The sequence below is a fragment of the Equus asinus genome, chromosome 10 (genome assembly GCF_041296235.1).
Source record: "Equus asinus isolate D_3611 breed Donkey chromosome 10, EquAss-T2T_v2, whole genome shotgun sequence".
NCBI classification, from domain to species: Eukaryota; Metazoa; Chordata; class Mammalia; order Perissodactyla; family Equidae; genus Equus; species Equus asinus.
Window position 1 is genome coordinate 44,044,300 of NC_091799.1, and position 21,692 is coordinate 44,065,991.

The 21,692-nt window shown below is 52.4% G+C and overlaps 1 protein-coding gene across 3 annotated transcripts in view; it reads left to right on the top strand.

Annotated features, from left to right (window-relative positions):
• The window catches only part of GABBR2 (gamma-aminobutyric acid type B receptor subunit 2), a 331,389-nt gene that overhangs the window by 228,808 nt on the left and 80,889 nt on the right, over positions 1-21,692 (top strand). For all 3 annotated transcript variants that reach the window (XR_006533299.2, XM_014859716.3, XM_070519133.1), the window contains exons 8-9: positions 8,818-8,878; positions 21,543-21,623. Coding sequence is in view for 2 of the 3 variants with exons in the window: in XM_014859716.3 (XP_014715202.3) it covers positions 8,818-8,878; positions 21,543-21,623 (142 nt within the window). In the remaining variant the exon portion in view is untranslated. The remainder of the gene's footprint in view (positions 1-8,817; positions 8,879-21,542; positions 21,624-21,692) is intronic.

Below are 21,692 nucleotides of genomic sequence, written 5' to 3' on the forward strand. Positions count from 1 at the left end.
CAGGATGTGGAGGAAGGAGCTCCGGGCAGCCCCTGAGGTTGGGGCGCCATCAAGAACATGAGTGGGGAAGGCCATTTTAATGGGGCCTGACACATGGGGCTTGTGCTTGAAGGACCAAGTCCTCATAGGGACCACAGGTAGATGGAGAGGGTGCGGGTCCAGCCAGAAAAACAGGAACCCAAGCAGGCATTTCAAACAGACGGGATTTAATACTGAGAATTGTTTAATAGGTATTGGAAGGAGAAAGTATAAAAGGAATACTGAGGCGGACCAGAAATACCAGCTGCTGCAAGAAGCAGGTGCCACCCCAGGGCTAGGAGAATGAAAGGAAGAGGTGAGACTTCCAGAACCTAGGGGCTTGGAGAAGAAGGCCCACACAGCTAGTATTCAGCTGTCTGAGGGGGGCACTGCCAGCGGCTGCCGGCACCTCCAAGGCCTATAGCAGGACTGACGCTGGCAAGACCGAAAGGAGCCGGAGGCGGGACCCAGCAGGAGCAGAAGGACGGGGACACCCGAGTCCTTCTGCACCTCCCCTGCCTCCCACTCTCCCTCAGAGTCTCCTCCTGGCAGAAGCTAACGGGAAGGGAGCCTGGAGACGCGGCTCTCAGGCCCAGCCCAGCATCCCCGAGCAGAGTGGAGAGGGCAGTTCGGGGGCTGACACAGTAGGGAGGTGATCGCCGCAAGCTCCCTCTCTCGGGCTGTTCCCACTCTGATTTGAAGCCCCCTCCCCCATTTCTGAGAAGAGATTCTCACCCAGCCCCTGTGCAAGTAACAGCCAGGCATGTGCATTTCCCTTCACACTCCTCCCGTGGAAGTCTGGGGGCACTGGCGTCAGGCCTTGTTCATTGCTTCCCCAGTCTTCTCCGTGGAGGGAGAATGTGCTTATGCTTGCACAGATCTCTGGCTCTTATTCAGGAAAATGCAGAGCTGTCAGTAAAAATTAATCTGTTCCCAGAGGGAGTATTATTTTGTTGGTGATGATGTTGCTATTTTTGCCTGTAAAATAAAAAATGTGCCTCCTTATAACATCCTTTCAAAAAAAGTTTTCAATAAAGTTTTCCTGTTATTAAAATAATACATGCTCGTTATAGGACATTGGAAAATGTTGAAAAGTAAGAAGAAGAAAAAGCCATAATCACAACCCGGGACCAACCAGTGTTAACATTTTCACTTGGTGGGAGTGATTTTTACGTAATTGTGAACATACTGTGCATGCAATTTGTATCTTGTCTTTTTTACTTGCGTTATGGGACTAGCCAGGATAAATCACACCAGCTGCCGAAACAAAGATATCTCAGAATCTTAGTGGATTAACACAGTGAAGATTTATTTCTCTTATGCAAAGTCCAAAGGGGATGTTTCTGGTTGCAGGACAGCTTTCCACTCAATGACCTGTGAACCCAGGCTCTGCCGTGTCGGGTCACCACCGTTCCTTGAGACTTGGAGTCCTTTGATGGACCCTGTGAATCTGGTCGGCACGGGGGAAGTAAGGGAGCGTGGAGGGTCTTGTGGGGGTTTTCGTGGGCCAGACCTGGGATATCATATGCAACTGCGACCCACACTCCATTGGCTGGAACTATCTCCTGGCCACACCTACCTATAAGAGAGGCTGGAAAATGCAGTCTAACCATGCGCCAAAGAGGAAAAGGAAACGGATTTGGTGAACAACTAGCCAGTGCCTGGCACGGTCAGAAGATCACTTTTTCTGATCTCTTATAACTTCTGTAATATAATGATCAAGTCTGCATAATCTAGATAAAGTCACCCCCTAATTAAAACCCTTCATTCCCCTCGAGTTGAAAATTAAGCCCAACATCCTTGATACAGCCTCTGAGGTTCTGCATGACCTTGCACCTGTCCACCTTACTAATCACGCTCTGTGCTCATCTCTTCCTCAGTTACCGCTATCAGCTCCACTGGCATTGTTTCAATCCCTCCGATTTCCCAATCTCTTTCCTGCCTCAGGACCTTTGTACTTGCAGTTCCTCTTCCCAGGACACTCTCCCCCTCACTTTTAGCTAATTCCTTCAGGTCTCAGTGCAAATGCCACCTCCCCAGAAAAGCCCTCCTTGACCCCCAGTCTAAATTACAATCTTGTTGTAGTTCTCTCTTGTAGCACCCTGCTCTTTTCCTTCAGAGCACTTATTGGGGTTTGTAATTATATATTTACCAGTGTAGTCGTTGTTTAATGTCTATATCTCCCACCAGACTGCAAGCTGCATGCAACCTAGGGCCATGTTGCCTTTGCTCACTCTTTATTTGGCACCTGCCTGGCATGTGTCCAGCACATGTCGGGGACTCAGCAGTGCTGGCTGATTGCATGTATGTATCATAATATTTCAGCATGTGTCTATCACAGTTTACTTCACTACTGCCCTATTTCTTGGAAATTTCCTTCATTTCCGATTATTTTTCTATTCTAAACAAGCTTGACTCTTGTATTATAACTGGAAAGAAAGAGAGGGAGTTGGTCCAGCCCATCTTGGGCCATCCATCCAGCCGTCTCCTCTTGGTGCCCTCTCCTCTCCACTGCACCCATCCCTCCCTTAGGCCACTGCTTGCTTTGTGGCTGGTCACCACTTGAACCCTTCGGGCCATCTGATCACAGTCCCTTATAAGGATGCCCCTCCATTCACTGCCCATCAGCAGAAGGTGGCAGTGGGGCAGGCCACCCTTCCCACGCTGCTCCTCGTCTCAGTTCCCTGCAGCCTTGCTGCTCAGGACTCAATGGACACATCAAACGTCCCTCAAGGTTGGGCCCATCAAAAGCATGTTCACGTAAGAAAATATTTTAAATGGTATGCAAAATATGACTTGTGCTGCAGCCCAAGGGGACATGCAGAAAAAAAGAGTATTTTCCACCTTTGCAGCCCATGTGGGTGGATATACTCAGTTGTTTGATGTTTCTCTTTTAAGTCCTGCCATCCTGTGGGAAGGAGAGGGCGCCTTCTTCTTCAACCCAACGTGGTGAGGATCTCTGCCCTTTGTGGAAAATCTGACAGCAGTCTAACCCCAGTGTTTTCTCAACGTCCTCGTTATTCATTTGAGACCAGCGTTGTCCTGGGCAGAGGACTGGCAGCAGAAGCGTCCGGGGGGGCTCCAAACACACACACAGATAGCGATGTGCTTCCCGTCCAGCAGCACCAGCCAGGGTCCCACATGGCCCTTCCACCTCCTTCAAGATTCCACTGCCTGCACGACATGTCAGAGTAGATCTCGTTTCCCCCAGCACAAATCGAACACTCAGATGCTCGTGTGTGCCCACACCTCCCAGTGACAAGACTGCCCAGAGGCACGGGCACACTTGGAGTCATATGAAGGACGGAAATCCTCCCTAAATGCACCGAATCCGCAGAGACAGTGTCCCTCAGTGGGCGAGGGGCTCCACCCAATTGTGGCCTCCGGCTCCAGCCCAGCGTCAGATCGTTTTCCAGGGCGGGGCCTCCCTGCCCTCCACTGTGAGCTTGAAAGAGACCAAAATAAGAAGTTCCAGCATAGGGTTTGACCTGTACAATTCCTAAACTGTTGTGGGGATAAATTCTCCTCCTGCTTAGGAGGGACATGTTAAAGATGAACAATGGAAACAATTGATTTTTCTGAGAGGCGGCCGCTGAAGCCTGCCGGCAGCTGGAATCTGTGAAGTACCTTTTACTCCCCGCTCGTTTTTCTGGGGATTCTGGGCCGACATCACGTGGGATTTTGCTCCCTCAGACGCCTGGAGGAGTGATAAGAGTCACCCTTCATGTGAGGCAACCCTGGGTTGCGCCTTTTCATCCTGTCTTCTTTGATTCTCACAAACCATCCTGAAAAGTCACTATTGTTCCTCCCATTTTTCACATAGGAGAATTGGTGCCCAGAGATATTCAGTGACTGTCCAAGGTCACGCTGACGGTAGTATTTACTCTTGTCTGGTGAATGCTGAAACTTAAGCTTTTTCCATGTGTTATCCTGTGCGTTCTGAAGATTTCTCTGAAAAAGAAAACACAGCTTTATTGCTCCCAATTTAACCTGAACTGTTAGCTTGAATTGACTTTCATGAACAGACTGCTTTCTTTGATATTAGCAACATCTCTTTCAGGAAAAAAAAGTCCTTATAAATGATCCTCTTGGGGTTTTGCTTCCATTACTTTATTTGCATTCCAAATCAGCTCCGTGGTCATTCTTGTAAACGCTTCAGAAGTCGGAATCCGTTATCAAGCGGCACACAGTCAGGAAAAGGAAAAGCACTTCGGGCTTCGCAGAGGGAGATTTCATGCAGGGAACTGGTGACAACGTTGTTGGAAGGGATGGAGGAGCAAAACAGGTAGGTGCTGTCACCGGAGATAAGTACTTACAGAAAACTACTAAGCCCCTTGGGCTGGAGGTACAAAAAGGGAAATGGTGTTGTCATGGCCCCTGAAATGCCTGAATTGGTTTCTGTCTTCCTGACTGCATGCTGATTGACAGTGGATTCCAACTTCCGAGGAGTTTTGGGGAGTGACCACAGAGCGGAGTTGGGATGCAAATACAATAATGAGGACCCGAGCACAGGCCTCTGAGGTTCCTGCTGCTGCTGTTTCTGCTGCTGTTGGGGGCCGGCCACTGGCCACTGAGCAGTCAGCCCGGAGCCCCCCACTGCCAGCGCAGGGCTGCCAGGGCCCACGCACACCTGCAGTCAGCCAGAGCTCCTGCTGCTGCAACCAAAGCAGGAAAAAAATAGCTTTTCCCTTATGCATACTCTCTAATCTCCTATGACCGCTTCTCATTAGCAGAACCTAAATGGAAGCCAGCTGGCAGGGGATTCTGGGAAATTTGGTTCCGGGGCTCTGGGCCCCTGCAACTCAGAGGAGGATCTTGAAGAGTGAGTGTGGACCGTGAGCCAACAGACAGATAGCAGCCACCACCCCAGCCAGAGTACCAAACTCCATTGCTTTGGAATTTAACGCACCACGTGGCTTGTTCTCGAGTGGATTTGATGGTCCTCAGTTACAGCCCCAGGATCACGCACAGCAGGAGCTTACGGAGAGTCGCGACATTTGTATGGACATAAAGAATACGTATGTGGGGAAAAGAGCAAAACAAAATCCTTGCTCAAGCTGGGGTTTAAGAAACCAAGGCCAGCCCAGCTTGCCTGGCTGAGGGGCCAGACCACAGTGAGACAGAAGCAGCCTTGTTGCTGCTGCGTGGGCTTCACTCAGAATCCGCTGCCTCTGGTCCCGCCGCCGTGTCACTCAGGCTCCCTAAGGTTGCAAGACAGACAGGGTCCCAGTGACCTTTCATGGCAGGTGGCTTCGGTCAGGTTACCCAGGAAACAGATCCTGAGAGAGAGTCTCACACAGGCAGTTTATCACGGAGCGCTCTCAGGAACAAAATCTGGAAGGGAGAAGTGAGGCGGGACCGGGCAGAGGGACAAGTGGAAATGGGATGCAGCTGCCGCCACAGCCTCAGCCATCCCGCGGCGACCTCTGGATCCCATGGTCCTTCACAGTTGTCCTGAAATGAGGCGAGGGGGCTGGAACTATCCCCTCACATCGACCATCGGACGTAGGCTGCCCCCAGGGAGGGGATGTAGCCTTAACTGACACAGCTCCCTTTGGGTGCAGGGCAGCTCAACGTGGCCCTGGAGCTGGGGGCCGGGGGGCCACACGCCAGCGTCCACCACACAGGACGGTGGAGTAGAATGGAAGGCCGCTGCTGCTCCGGCACCATGGCGATGCTCTCTGAGCTGGCGAGGGAGAATCCAGCCCCACCCTGGCCGAAGCCGCCGTCACCTCACACCTGGGTTACCAGCTGCCAGGACCCCAAAGGGTGTCTCCGCTTCTTCATCCATTGTGCTGCCATGTGTTCTCTGTCCAACAGCCAGAGTGATCTTCTCAAGTCTTAAACCAGATCATAGTGCTGCTCTGCTTAACCCCCGCACCCTGGGCTCTTCGCTGCCCTGAGCATCACCTCCGGGTCAAGTGAGGTCTGCCCCTGCCTCCCCGCTCCCTCTCCCCATCCCTTCTGTTCCTCCCCCAGCTGAGGGCCTTGTCCTGCCTTTCCCTTTGCCTGGAGTGTCTCCCTCTTGCCATCAGCTCTCGGCTCTCAGGTCTTCTCTGCAGGGCGGTCTTTCCTGACCCCACAGTCGAGTGGCTCCCTCGGCAGCCACTCCCTTTTTGCCTTCTCCACGGCCCTCTTCACGAACTGAAGTTCTCTTGTGCCTTTATTGGTGAGCTTGTTTTGTCTGTCCCTCCTAATCAAATAGACAGCTCTCTGGGGGCAGGAATCACCCCCAGAAGCAAGCCAGCCCAGGTAGTAAATATTTGTGGACTGTTGCATGAGTTGCCTACCTTCTAATACGGAGGACACCTAATGGGCAGAATTTTGTGAAAATCATCTGTTTGGCGTGTGGCCTTCCTCGTGTCCAGTCTCATTGAGGTTGGCTGGACGGGACGGTGGACCCCGTCCATCAGGGTGGCAGAGTTGGCTTCCTCGGCCAAACCCGACTGGTGCTGTGGTGACTCCCTCAGGTAGGAATCACGTGACCATCTTCCTCAGAAGGGGGCTTCGCGGTGTCTTCCCCAGTGCAGACCCTCAGCATAGCCAGTCACCCGACTTCGTGTCTCTCGTGACTCGGTTGCCGCAGTCACAGAACCCTCAGCTGTCTCCCGTTGGTAGGACCACAGTGGCTTGTGTGGTCCAGGAACCCAGTCACTTGGGGCTGATGTTTCTGAGAGGCGAGGACACCTTGGCTAAAGGCCAGCTGTTCCCCCACTGCCAGCTGAAGTCACACGACGGGAAGGTCTCTTCCCAAGGGTCAGAAAGCTGCCGGTGCTTAAAATGTTTTTTATGTCCACTCTCTGCTCTTAAATGCATTTGAGTAAAATGACGACTGCCAGTTGTGGAGTGCCTGTTGCAGACCAGGAGCTGTGCCAGGTCCATATCTCAGATGTTCAGGAACTGGCCTGAGGGGCGCTTCACCCAGGTTTGTGATGCTCCGATCCTGGCTTCCTTCCACTGCATTACCTGAGAAATTAAGGAACTGGAAGGAGCAGCTGTTAGTAAAAATAGTTATCGTGAGTAAAATAAACCTAACAGGTCTTAATTCAAAGATGGACTAATTAGTCTTGTCTAAAAAGGGGGGGGAAACCCAAAAAAGTAAACCCCCATCCCGTACTCTACTCCAGTGTCATTCCATCCAAACTTTGAATACCATTCCATCTACTTTTTAATTTAATTAATTAAAGTTAATTTAATTCTGCAGAGTTTGTCCAATTTTATATCTAGAAGTCTCCAGAATTCTGCAAGGCTTGGCAGGAGATGGGTGAATTAGTCAGATCTCTGCATTTGTTAAACAAAGAAGTGTCCTGCTGTGGACACAGCATCCTTCCCACCCATGCAAAGTGGTCCATTTGCATAAAAGTGATGCTCTGGGAAACTGTTCTGTGGTTTTCAATCATGCCTAGAAATAGAATCACAGCTCCCGTCTCACCTTAGCTGAAGTGTTTTCACACTCCAGGGAATTGCTCCCCATCACCTGAATGTAGGATTCGGTGGGCGTTAGTTTCAAACTGATACTACTCGCCGGCGCCGTCTGCAGGATTTCAAAAAGGTGTCAGCGTAGCCTTAGAAGGTGTTTCTCCTTCTGAGAACAGGTTGGGTGCTTCTCTTTGTTCCGAAAGCTGCAGGGCCTCAGGCCTTGGGTTTCCACCAAGGAGGGTACTTTCTGGCTCTCCTCCCCAGAACTGAGTGGGATCCGAAGTAGTAAATGTTACTACCTGGTGATGCAAGAGCGTAACTGTGAGAGTAAAGCGGTGTGTCTTGAAGACAATTTCTCTCCCTAGTTTCACATTAATGGAAAGATAGGAAGGAATTTATTTCTGGATTAGAAGCAACATGCTGTGGTGAAATCACATGGGCATTAAAAGCAAACTCGGATTTGAATTCCAGCAGCTCATTTACAATGACCTTATATAAAGTGCGTAACCTCCCTCGGTCTCAGTTTCTTGATCTGTAAAATCAGGATCATCCTTCTTTCCACTCTGATTGTCATAAACATTCATTGATATAACGTGTGTCAATTTCCTTGCACAGCGGCACAATTTTAGGTGGACCATAAATTGGCAGGAGAGACCGCACCCGTCTTTGTGTTCCGGGTTTATTTAGTCCGGCGTGTGAAAGCCCAGTATCAGCCAGCGAGGTGGATGCAGCAGATGGCACTGTCTTTAGCCCCCAGGGTCCCTAATGAGGGATGCTCAGCTGCCTGTGACACTAGTCAGGTCTCACTGGCTCAAGAAGCTTAATTTTGTGCTGCCCCATAGCCCAGTTATAATTGGGGCTGACGTCACCACTCAGGAAGGACTCACCAAAACCTTCTCTGTCCTTAATAAGAAGTGCTAACGGGCCTACAGCCTCCTTCTGGTCCTCAAGGCAAACAGCCTCGGCAAAGCCCCACGTCTTTATGCGTGGGACACAGGAAGCAGCGTCACGGCCAGGCTCCCTGGGCCTCTTCTCTGCTTCCATCTTCCCAGCACCCTGCAAGACCTTGTCCCAGGATAACACAGGGCACGTGGGTGTTTAAGAAAAGCCTGATGATGATGATGATGCATATCTCGGCTTTAATTCACATGTATTAGCTCCACTATTGATTTTGTGTTCCTCAAATTAACCAGATAAAGTCACAACCAGTTTAAAAACAATTAGTTTAATTTTGCACCTGTGGTCCAGCAGGAGTCTATTCTTTCCCCAGTATTAATAATCGTCTCATACAAGTAATGAATTTCCGTCGAGATCAGTAGTACCTGGGCTAATGTGGCATTTCTCTCTTGTTCTTGTTTGTTTGTTTTCTTTTGTCTTTAGGGTCAAGTTGTGTTCCGGAACGGGGAGAGAATGGGGACCATTAAATTTACTCAATTTCAAGGTAGGCTTTTTGCTGCTTCTTCTTCTAGTCGATGAGTTCTACACTCAAGGATGTGTGTGTGTGCAATAAAATACATCAAAAGAAATGAAAATGTGAGGTTCCAGATAAGAGAAGGCAGACGCCATAGAGAATGCTTTTCTGTGAAACATTAGTTTCAGCTTATTTAGAATATTTCTCTCAACTGCGTCGCATCTCAGGCCTGTTCAGTCTTCCCGGCTGACTCTGAGAGGCGCACGAGAGGATGGGGGCGGGCTCAAGTCGGTCCCAACATTCTGAGAAACTTTGCATTGTTTTAGTTTTTGATTACAGAGATTTTCAAACAGACCTAAAATTGAGAGAATCGCTTAGTGAAACCCATGTCCCATCACTGGCTTCAGCCGTTAACCTTTTGCCGATCTTGCTTTATCTTGACTCACCCATCCTCTCCCCTTTTTTGTTGTAATTTTTAAAGCAGCTCCCAGACATTGTCTCATTTCAATCTATAAATACTGCAGTATGCATGTCTACTAGATAAGGACTTTTTAAAACACAACCACAATACTGTGATTACACCTAAAACGGTTAACAATTCTTAATATCCTTTCATTCCCGGTCTGTGTTGATCGTCTGATTGTCTGGAAAATGTCTTGACAGTTGGTCTGCTGGAGAATTCACACAAGGTCCATTCGCTGCATCTGCTTGGTCTAATCTGTAATCATCCCACATGCACTAGTTACAGGCGATTTATTTTTTAAGAAACCAGGTCATTTGTTGGACTTCTCTGCTGTCAGAGTTGGAAGGGGCCTCCAAGACCATCCAGACCCTGTTCCTCGTGTGTTGAGGAGGAAATGGAGGCCCAGAGAGGGGCAGTGTCTTGTCAAAGCCCACAGGGCGCCTGTGAGGAGCAGGGCTGGTCGTTCCTCCAGGAGGACACCTCAGTTCAGCCCAGAACAGTCATTAGCAGGGTTGTGAGCCAAAACAACTACACGGACCGTTCATCAATGCAGTGTTTTTCAGCATCTGGATGTTTCTGGAAAATCCAGAAACAAAGGCAGTGCCTTCTGTTTCCACTCACTTTGAGCAGATCCCAGAGTCATCCAGGAGAAAGCAAGAAATGAAATCGAGTTATTCAGATTCATTCAGACAAATCCCAACTGGATTCAGATCCGTCGGGAAAGGGGTTATTCGGTACCATCGCTCCCTAACGCAATCTTGTAGATTTGCCCGTCTGCCTTCCTGTGGCAGGTAATTGAAACATATGTCAGCTCTCTGGCATGCACAAAAGATGTCATTTTAGGCAAACATAATTATTTTCCCATCGGTTAAGTCTTACTTCTTCATTGGTTGAACAAAGTAAGCATCTTGGCAAAGATACTTACTTTTTTTTTTTTTGAATGATTGCAACTAAATTCTCTTGTCACATTTCCAGTTCTCAAATTATATCACTCTAGGAGAATATTTTGTAAAATATTGATTGGTCGATCACAGCTTCAAGCGCTTGCCAATTTCATTGCCTTTTTTTTCCCCCGAATGTTAGGATTAGACACCATCTCCAGTGACTGGCTTTAGGCATTGATAAGGAGAGCAGCACGGCAAACAGTAGTTCAGGGTGGGTTTGACCTGCCTGAGCTCAAGTTGCTGTAGGACATCAGGCAAGTGACTCCACCTCTGTGAGCCTCGACGTCCTCGTCTGTAAACTAGGAATGTAATCCTACCTGCCTTCTTGGCGTGTGGGAAGAACTAGATGAGTAACAGAGAAATATGGGCATGTTTTTCTTGCTCAGCAAGTAGTAGCAATTATGATTAGCACTTTGTCAAAAATTATGACACTTTTCTGGGGCAAATCCAGATTTTCTTGTGTGTTGAAACCCCTCAGATGCCTTTTTGCCTGCCCGCCCCATGGCTGCTCCCCACACTTAGCGATGCATAGGAGATGGGGCGGGGCCTTAGGGATGATCTCGTTGCACCACTTCATGGTGTAAGTGGGGAAACTGAGGCCCAGGGGAGGAAGGTGTCCCCACAGGGACTCGCAGGTGGTTTCCCCCGCATGCTAGCATCTGTGGGCTCCCACGCGTGCCTCCGCCGGAGTGTTCTCTCCTCACCACGCTTGTGTCCAGCTCTCAATGAACGTCACAGCCGGGCCTCGCAGAGACTCCTGTTTATACGGTTTTAAAACAGACATTGATTCTGTTGACAAGGGATGCTGGGCTGAGGACACGTTCCCATCAGCAGGACAGTTAGTTTTCCAAATTCGTGGGGTCTCAGAGGTGCCTTGTCTGCCAAGATGGAGGGGCACTGAATGATTGAGTAGCCTGTCCCAGCTGGCAGGGCTCCTGGTTATCATCTCATTTCACGGAGGGGAAACTGAGGCCCAGGCAGGGAAGGGACTTGCTTTGGGGCCCGGACTCACTGTGGGATGGTGAGTTCACTCCTTTCCTTCTCTGGGCTTATGCTTCCCCTCCACGAGGAGCTGGTCCAGAGTCTGTCTTCTGGGACCTTCAGAAACTTACCCAGAGAGTGGGCCTGCCCCCCACCTTGGGGTGACCAGCTCCTAAACTGACTCATGCCATTGACCTTGCCAATGCTTCTAAATGGGGTCCCATGTTGTTTTCTGCCGTGCCCTCCCACCTTCTCTCTCCCTGGTTCTCTCTCCCTCACCTCCAGCCCTCTTCTTTAGAGCGGACAGTGGGGCCGCAGGGCTCACGACAGAGCTGACTCACAGAGAGCCAGCCTCGGAGTGGGGCCTCTCTGCAGGGTCTGCTCCTGGGCTCACCCCAGACTGTCTCCATGCTCACAGATGGGATCTGGGCCGTCGGCCCCCCCACCCTCCCTCCGAAGACCATGCAAGATGCTTTCTTGGCTTCTCATTTACACAAGTTCCTGGCGCCTTCTGAGCCCTCTGTCTACAAAGAGGGGGCATTTTGTAGGAGGCTCTCTTACCTCCTTTGTAAAACTAAAACCCAAATTAGTTAGAAAAGGGAGGCAGCTTTGGGAAGCCTACGGGGGAGCCAGGAACCCACGGTCCTTCTGCAGCTTCTGATTGCAGAGCTGTGGGGCTGCTGTCGCAGTGCCTGGCGCTCAGTAGCCCCCACTACAAGTTTATTAAGTTAATTTGGAGGCAAAAGACACGGCTCCAACACCTTGCTCTGAAGCTTACCTGCAGTGTGACCCTGGGCGAGTCACTTTATCTCCCTAAGCCTCGGTCTCCTCCTCTGGAAAGTGGGATGACACTGCTGTTGGCCCTGCCTGCCTCCAGGGGCCGGTATAAGGGGCCAGGGAGGTTTGGCTCCATAAACGCTCAAGGGCTGGAAGCCAGTCTCATTACCAGCGTGCTCAGTACCAGCGTGCTGCCTGGCTCCTGGCTGGCTTGGTGCTTACTGAATTGGTTAGTGATACAGCCTGTGGAAATTTAAGAACATCTTCATTTACTTGTGGTTTTCAGTGACTTGAGTCCAGGCAGAATGTCTGGCCAACAGCAGTTGGCCTCGACAATAGAAATGTGAACTGAAGCCAGTTTGTAATGGTGGCCATTGTTGTTCCAGGCTGCAGAAAGTACGTTTTCTGCAAATTTAAAAGTGCTAGGTAAACAGAGCTGTTCTAAAATGATGTGCCAGGCTAGCCCCGTGGTCCCTCTTGAGGCCGAGGCATAGTGAATCCAGAGAGGGTTCCAGAGCCCTAAGAATTTTCTTCCTCACTGTCAGCTTCCCTTCATTTCCTTTGTTTCAGGGGTTCCCAGAGCCCTTGCCTCCCACTGGGATAGTCCTAGAGGGTAGATGTGACAGATGCCATAGGCGGCCCCCCAGAGTCCCTGGGTATCCACCATTCCAGAATGAGCACCCTTTTAAGAACACCTGCAACCCTTACCCTGTGCAAGGAGCAGGCCAGGTGTCCAGGACGTTGATACTTCTGGGGGCAGCCCTGAGCTGGTGACGGATGAGAAGAGAAGGAGAAATCCCCCACTGCCCTTTCTCCTTGGGTGGGGCAATTCTGAGGTATGCTCTGTCCCCAGAGGTCCCTAGTGGGGTTGAGCCCCGGTTGACCTCCCAGAAACCTGCTCATTCACACACCTTATACTGGCTCCCTTCCCTTCCCCGTCTCACCTCTCCGCACCCCATCAGTGTGTTCTAGAGTCACCTCTCAAATCAATTGCATGCATCCTTACACTGGTCTCAGGCGCTATTCCGAGTGACCCACTGCAGGTGTTAGCAGGTGTTCACATCCCGTTAGCCACACACCTTGAGTGTAGTGGGGCTCGGCCCAAACCCCTTTCAGCTCCAAGTTCAGAGCACTCCCGCAGGCCATCGCCGACTTCCACTAACCCACACGTAGAGGAGGATGAATACTGGGAAATTGGCTTTTTTTTTTCCTTAAGAGAAAAAAGAATCCATGTTACCGCCGAAGTCTAAACATGGCCCAGCATTTGCAGCAGGAAAGGAAGTGGCGTGAAGCCATGATTGCAGCCTTGTTTATGCTGTGCTCGAGAAGGCTCAGCATCTGCGCTCGCCCTCACCGTCCCTGCCTTCATTAGGCCTGTTTGTGAGAATCTCGGTGAATGATAATCTGCTTGAATTTCACTCTGCTTCTGTGCAGCATAAAGGGCCCAGACTTCAGAGTTTTATATCTCAGCACCTGACTTGAAGGGACGGGGTCTTCCGTCGCTCTAACAGCATAATTGTCAATCAGAAGGTACCTAGTGACATACAGGCTCGTCCTCCCCATTTGCAGACGTGCATTACCGCTTGGTCTGTGGGGTAGCAGATACGGCTCCATTCAGCACGCACTTCCTGAGCATCTGCCAGGCGCATTACCAAGTCCTCTGGGGGAGCACGATGAATGAGATACAGTCCCTGCCCCCCAGGGGCTTCAGCATCTCTGGCCGAGTGCCAGGGCCTATAGAAGCAGGAAGATAATTTCCCCGAACCTACTAGAAAACTTGCAGAGCTAGTTCGCCCCGAGTTTGAGACTCCTGAGGCTGATTTTTAATGTCCTTCTCCTTCCTTCAAGGCAGGGATTGTAGCTGTCCTCGCCAGGCCTGGGTCTGGAAAGGTCGGTTTGTTGGACAGCCACTCGACTTGACATGAGTAAGAGTGGAGTCGTGGTCCACCCACCTGCAGGACACACGGGCAGGGCGGTGGGCCAGCAGGGATGGAAGACACACACGAATGTGGGCTCTTTCAGGGTGAGAATCTGACCCTGATCTTGACACCAGCCCCCATAATCCAGGGCTTACCCTTCAGGGACCCAAAGGAAGGTGGCCTGGAAGACAGAATTATTTAGCAGACATTGTGTTTCATTGAGCTATAGACTCTCCATGTTGAAGGGAGCCGGGACTCTCCTTTATAGCATTACTTCACTTGAATGCCACCAGTGATGGGGAACTCACCCCCTATCATGTGGAAAGTATATGAGCTTTGAAGCAGACTTTTGCCTAATCATTGCTAGCCAGGCAAGGAGGCTTAATCTCTCTGAGCTGTTGTTTCAGCATTTATTTAAAAATGGTAAAATAAAAGGTGATCATTTTCCTTGTTTGAGAGTGATGGTGAGAATTCAATGACATGAGGCTATGAACGTTCCTGGCTTGGTGACCATCACAGAGAAGGGCCATGGCAACTGTTGGGTTCCTTTCCTTTCCTGGGCACTATTGGCAATGACCCCAGATTTACCCGCCTCCAGAATTTCTGGAAAACGTGCAATCTTCCTTCCTTGGGACACACTCCAGTCTCCTCATTTCATGGGTGGTGGTTGTCATGGGCCCATGAAAGCTCCCCCTGTTTGCTTATGCCCTCATTTCCCTCGTCCATTCCATACCCCGCTTCCACCTCCCCACTGAAAGGCAGACATGCTGAGGGTTTAATGCATATACTGTGTTTGCATGTGTCCTTGCAAAACGTGCATTGCTATTTTGTGTGTGTATATGTTGAATTCATGTCAACGCAACTGGATTACCTATCTTTTTCTCTCTTTTTATTTTCACTCAGCAATTTGTGTTTTTTGGGTTTTTTTTTAAGATTTTATTTTTTCTTTTTCTCCCCAAAGCCCCCAGTACATAGTTGTATATTTTTAGCTGTGGGTCCTTCTAGTTGTGGCATGTGGGATGCTGCCTCAGCATGGCTTGATGAGCGGTGCCATGTCCGTGCCCAGGATCCAAACCAGCGAAACCCTGGGCTGCCGAAGCGGCTCACGAACTTAACCACTCGGCCACGGGGCCGGCCCCAGCACTTTGTTTTTAAGGTGCCTCCATGTTCCTGTAGCCTCTAGGCCGTCGCTCTCACTGCTCACTCCAGGGGCACGGCCTCCCTTCACCCATCACCCTCCCCATGGCAGCCACCAGGTCACCTTCAAGTCCCTGCCTCCACAAACAATGAGTGTCCTTGCACATGACCCCTTATGAACCCAAATGGGCATTTCTTTAAAACAAATGCCCAGGAGCAGAATTGTTGAGTCGGCAGGTGTGTAAACACTGAACATGCCTGAAATCTGCCAGGTGGCTCTTGGGAATACCCAAACCCAGCTCCACTCCACCAGCAGGAGGGTTCCTGTGTCCCCACCTCCACAGCAGCTTGGCATCCCCTGCTCTTTCATGATCCGCCCATCTAAGGTATAAAGTAATACATTGTGGCTTTACGTATCATTTCCCTGGTTGCTAATGAATTTGGACACTTCTTCCTGCGCTTGGGAGCCATTGGGGGTTGTTCTGGTCCGTTGCCCGCTCTTGTCTTGAAGGTGCTGCCTTTTCTTGTTGATCTGCGAGAGTTCGTTACGTAATCCAGGCATCCGTCCCTTGCTGGCTTCAGGCTTTGCGAATATCTTCTCCCATTCAGCCACTTGTCTATCAACTTACAGGCCTTGTTGAACAGAACTTCTTAATTTTGGTGTGAATAAATTCTTTTTTGTTTTTGTCCTGTGGGCTTTTGAAGTTTCTCAGCAGTCATTTCCTGGCACCTGCATGCCAGGCCCTGGCTGGGCACAGGCGTGCTGAGAGGGGTAAGATACGGCCCCTGCCCTCAGGGAGCCCCCATCCAGTGGGGAGCAGACACAGGACGCCAGCTGGGTGTGACACGGGATAAGGGCCCTCAGAGGGGGCGCACCCGGCTCCACCTGGCAGAGTCTAGGAGGGCTGCCTGGGAGAGGTGCCATCTGGGAGGAACTCTGAAGGACCAGGGGGAGTTAGTCAAGAAGAGGAGAAAAAGGTGCAGCAAGTGTCAGTCACGGGTTGTGTTAGTAAGTGTCCTGTGTCCCCCAGGTGCTTAGCGTTTGCCCTGGGCCGGTTTGCCTCCGTCGATGGGCAGACCTACCCTTGGCAGGGCTGGTGTACCCCGGGCAGTTGGCCAGTGTCCACCTGGCCTGTTACCAATCTCGAAACAAAGGTCGATGAAGTTAACTTATTACAACTGTGGCTCTGCCATCTTGTTTGTGAAGACAGAGCCGAATGCGTGTGAGGATCGAGGCCAGCGCGGCTCGCGTCCACCCTGCTCGGCGCTGCTGGGAGGTCTGGTCTCTCCCGTGAGAGGAGAGCAACCCTCCAGGGCCTGTCCACAGGCAGTGGCCAGACGGGGGGGCACTTCCCGAGGAGTGGCTGGCCACTGTGGAGAGGGGCAGAATCCAGGCGCAGGAGCACCATGTTCCCATCTCTGAAGAACCACCAGGAACGGGAGGGACGGGATCCGCAGCCCCCGGCAGAGCCAGGACCCATGAGGGGAGCCTCAGGGAGCGGGTTTCAGCTTGGAAGGAGGAAGACGCTTCACAGACATCAAATGAGAGGTGGAGAGGTCTCCTCGTCCAGCCCCCTCACTTGAGCAAGACCCAGGGCAGGGACCGGACTTCCTGGCTCCTCACGGAGGTGATGGCCAAGCCAAGACCAGCGCTGGGGTCCTGTCCCCCAGCCAGACTTCCTGCCCCCGAGTTGAGGAGTTTGTGGGAGGAGGTCCTAGAATGGAGTGATTTTATAGCCTCTTTGGTTTTCGTTGAGCCGAGGTCATCCTTTGGTTCACACCCAGGTTTATCAATGGAGTCCGTGTATGTGTAACGACCTTCAGACTTTGAAGGACACCTTGCACCCCCCAGTACAGATCTAGAGCCAGTTGAGGAAGAATGGACATTTGGGGGTGAGGGGAGCGGAGCCCGTGTAGCAGGGGGTGGGGACCCAGCCTAGGCAGGAGGCGAGGACCCCACAACTAGCTCTCCCGTGGGGGTAGCGGTGCGGGGGGGAGGCAGGGTCCCACCCGGCCCATGGATGCTCTCAGGCCCACAGCCAGAAAATATGGTCCGACTGGACTTTTTTGGCAGCCTAATTTTCACCAATAAGCCCTATTTTCTTCACATATCCTTCAAATCCAAAATTTGGAATGAAGAATGTACTTTTTGAGGAAAACGCTTCTTTTTTCCCCCCACAACAGGGACCCAGTATTACTCTGCAAGAATGTGGGCTCTTTGTTTCTCAGTGTTTTTAGCCTCTGAGAAGAGAGGGTGTCGGCGTCGGCGGGCCCTTGTCTAACTGGGTGGTTCCCGCCCCTCGCTGCACGTCAGGGTCAGCGTAGGGAGCTTGTAAATGCTGCCACCCAAAGCCACCCCTCAGCCCCATGTTCTCCTGTAGTGGGTCCACTTTGAGACCCAGGCACCGGGATCTTCTGGAACTTCCCCAGGTGATTCTCATGCCCGGCCAGAGCTGGAACTACCGGAACCCTCTGGCACAATTTGCAGATGGAGAAACCGAGGCCCAGAGACAGGGATGGTGTGTGCAGGTCACACTGCGAGTCGTGGCCACCTGCATGCAGCAGGGCTCAGGGGGTAGGGGTGCTGCAGGGACAGGCCCAACACTGCAGCCCCTCTCCCTCTGCTCACCCCCCACCCCCCAGGGGATCTTTCTAGTCTGTCCACAGCTTGCAAGGTCCAGTCTGTATCCAAATGAGTGGTTAGTGTTGTTGGCACGATGGCGTTGACAAAGAGCCCAGGGGCTGACAGTTGAAAGCGCTGGGTGCCTATCATGGTCACCACCAGCTGGACCACGGGTGCATGAAGAACATGGGGGACCAGCCTTCCACCTGCGGACCCAGGAGGGCCTGGGCACAGTGCGGGGGACGAGACTCTGTGCTGCCGCGGACGTCAGGAGCAGCCTTCAGGTTCTGCTCAGGAGCCACCCAGCCCACAGGAGTCGTAAGGCCTGGGCACACCTGGGGCAAAGCTCCGAAACGAGGGGCTGTCACGCCGTGTCCTGAGCCCACAGCAGTGGGGTGCTCAGAGAGGAGGAGCAGTGCCCAGGGAAGGCTTCCTGGAAGAGGTGGTAGGGTTTGGGCGTGCTGGTTTGGTAGAGGGAGGAGAAGGCTGCCTTCCAAGCAGAGGGACCATTGTGGGGAACCCTGGCAGTAGGAAAGCATGAGTGTGTGGGGACCTAGCAAATCGCTCCCACTTACTTTTGTCACGGCTCAAATAACTACCGTTACTGAACACCTACTGTGTGTGTTAGGCGCAAGCCGGGAACTGCCTGTGTGTGCCTCCAGTCGTCACAGCCACTCTGACAGTTCCCATTTTACAGTCACGGCCCCCTGTCACAGGGCAGGCTGGAGGGAGGAGTTACCCTCCCTGGCAGGGCTGGCCCAGGCTGCAGTCACGAAACTGCCAGGTCAGAGGTTATGAGTTTCTTTTTAATCTTTGTATTTCCAGCCTCCAGCGCAGAGCCTGGCACATAATAGGCTCCCAAGCAGTGTTTGTTGAATGAATGAATGAAGTGATTAAACTAGTAGGTTTAGCATGAGCATCCTTCAGCACCAGGATGCGCAGGCCTGCCTGGGCCACGGATGGGGAGCTGACCTCGTCTTCCACCACCTGCACTGTTGCTTTGGAGGGATTCTTTGTCAGGAAGTACCTCGGGCGTGCAGTACCTGGCATGCAGTAGGCACTCAATAATTGTGGGCTGAATGACCAGCAGCCCTGCTCAGGACGGGTGGCGAAGTGCTCTGAACTCAGAATTAGGGGAGCAGGTGCAGGTGCGCACTTGGTCGCTGCCCAGAGCCTGGCTCTGAGCCTTCCCTCTACCTGGGGGAGGCTCCTCCCTCATCTAGAGACTGGGGCGAATGATGCCCAATTCATGGTCAGCGGCCGTGGGCCTCCAGACACTTCCCCAGGGAGGGATTATGGTCATTATGGTCGCCGTGGGAAGTTGAGTATTATTTTGGTGACGTGGGACGGGCCGGTGGGGCGTGTGAGTCAGAGGGATGGGCCCTGCGGCTGGGGGCACGTGGGGTGCCAGCCACACCACTTCCCGGCTCCCAATGATTTATTCCCATCAGCCTGCATATTTCATGTGCTGCCTCCCACGCCACATAAATAAATCAGGGCATCCTCTGAGCGGCGGGAGCTGATGAGGCTGAGGACTTCAAAAGGCCAGAGCGAGGATGCTGGAGCTCCCGGCAGAGTCTGCTAATGTGACATTTAGAGGCTGTGACCCAGGCAAGTGACAGCTGCCTGCACAGTGTGACACCCCCCAAACAACGGGGAGACCATTGCGGGAAGAAGGAAGTGACTTTTGCCTCCCTGTTTTCCACCCTGCAGTCAAAGGGATGCAGGCGGCCACAGGGCCTGCGGGATTCCCTGTTCCTCGTCCTGCGTGTTTGTAGGGCCGGCAGCGCACCTGCGTTTCTGTGGAGAAATTCCCCAGGGCCAGCCCCTGCAGCGGCTCCCTGGGTGCAAGCTTGGAGCGCCTGCTGCCCGTCCCTTCGTGACCTCTGGGCGTTCTGATGACCAGAGTCTGGTCTGGGGGCAGGTGGGCTCTGCTCTCTGCAGTTGTTACCTCGGGAGGCACAGGGCCCATGGAGTGGGCATCTCGGCACGGAGCTGTCCCCTCTCTGGGATCCCGTCGAGGCAGCCACATGTCAGGGAAGAGCACGGGCTATGGGGGAAGTCCTGGGTTGGAGTCTGGGCTCTGCTCACAGGATCAGGGGTCCCTGGCAAAGCACAACCTGCCTGAGTCTCAGTTTCCTCCTCTGTTCGGTGAGACAGAAACCACTGACCGCACCCAGCTGAGGCCTGGACCAGAAAGGCACGCACGTAGCGTGCCCCGCACAGATCCAGGCCCACCGGAGGGCTCCGTGAATCCCTCGGCCGCTCCCTGGCCACTCCCAACGCTGCCAAAGCCCTGGGGGCTCCACTCAGTACCCCTTACTCCTTGCCTTCGGCTCTCTGCCTCTCACCCCCACCCTTCCCCACGTCTGCTTCATCTCTGGTCACCAGTGTCTGCCCCGCCCCCCCCAGCCAAATCTGCTGACCCCTGCTCTAGGGGCTTGTCCCAGCCTCTCGGTGGCACGTGACATTGCTGGCCAGCTCCATTGTGAACTTGTCCCTGTCCTTGGCTTCAGTGAGGCCCACTCTCTCCTGGCTTCCTGCTCCCTGCATCCTGGCCACCCCTCCCCAGTCTCCTGGCAGCATCCTTGCTCTGACACCCCGAGGCAGGTGCTCCCAGGATCCTGCCCTTGCTCCTCTCCCCTCCTCCCCCGGGACTGTCCCTGGGGTCTCCTCCCCGCCCCCTGCTCCACCTCTCGGCTTCCATGCCAATGGCCCCAGCTCTCTGTGCCCGGCCCAGACCTCTTCCCAGCTCCAGACCCCAGGACGTCTTCCCTGCTGACCCGTAGGCACCTCGCGCTCGCACATCCAAGCCGAAACTTGTCCTCTCTCCGTTCTCACAGCCCCACTGGGTTCCCTGCTCAGGGAATGGCACCTGACCCCCCCAGGCACTTGCTTCACTCCCCTGTTCCCCATCTCCCCCACCCATTTGATCACCCAGTTGTCCATATTTCACCTAGAAAAAAGAAGCCTTTGTCAGGTCTGATCCCCTCCTCCGTTCCTCCTGCCACCACCCAGGGCCAGATATCATCTTTATTCTAGCAATGACTAAAACAATGACCTAAACCCACCCACAGAATAGTATCAAGGATGAAGGTAAATTTTAAATGTGTCACTTAGGTCTAAAAATACACTGAACAAGTATGTATGGAGGAGACTGTGCTCGGTGTGACACAGCAGAACTGTGTGGCCTCTGAAAGATGCCAATTCCACCTCAGGATGCATTAATAGGAGTATAATTTGCAGGCTGAAGGAGGGGATGGTCCCCTGTTCTTGCTCCTGACCAGATCATGCCTAAGTAGATTGGTCAGTCCTTGAGTCCACACTCTATCTGGCAGACAGTGACATTGTGGGTTGTGGCCCAAGGAGGCACTTGGATTGGGTGTAAATTAAAAATGATGTTCCGCAAGGTGAAGTTGGGGCCTGGTACCAGGGGGATCATCTGTCTTTGTCTTCAAGTCTCTGGGGCTGTGCTGGAGCAGAGGGAGCAGAAGTGATCTGTGTGGTCCTAGATGGCAGAGCCAGGTGACAGGGGAAATTACAGAGAGATCGTTCAGCTCTATGACCAGGAAGAACTTGGTAACAGACAGAGTCCAGTTAGGATGGGAGTGAGCTCCCCATCCACAGGGTGTACAGCAAAGGATGGGGGACCAGTGGACAAGATGGTGTAGAGGGTTTGTTCCAGCCAGAACAGGCTGGAGGTCTCGTGATTCTACCTGGAAGAGGACTGGGGAAAGGAAGAGTCTGCAAGAAGATAGCCAGGGCTGGGGGCGGAGCAAGAGCTGGGACAGGAGCAGCCGGACAGCCCAGGACTCGGGATCTGACCAGCCACTGTCTTTGCTCCCCGCAGACAGAAGGGAGGTGAAGGTGGGAGAGTACAACGCTGTGGCCGACACGCTGGAGATCATCAACGACACCATCAGGTTCCAAGGTAAGGCCAGTGGGCTTCTTGGAGGAGGGGGCCTGCTCAGTTGCTCCCAAGCCTAGATATTGCCTAAGG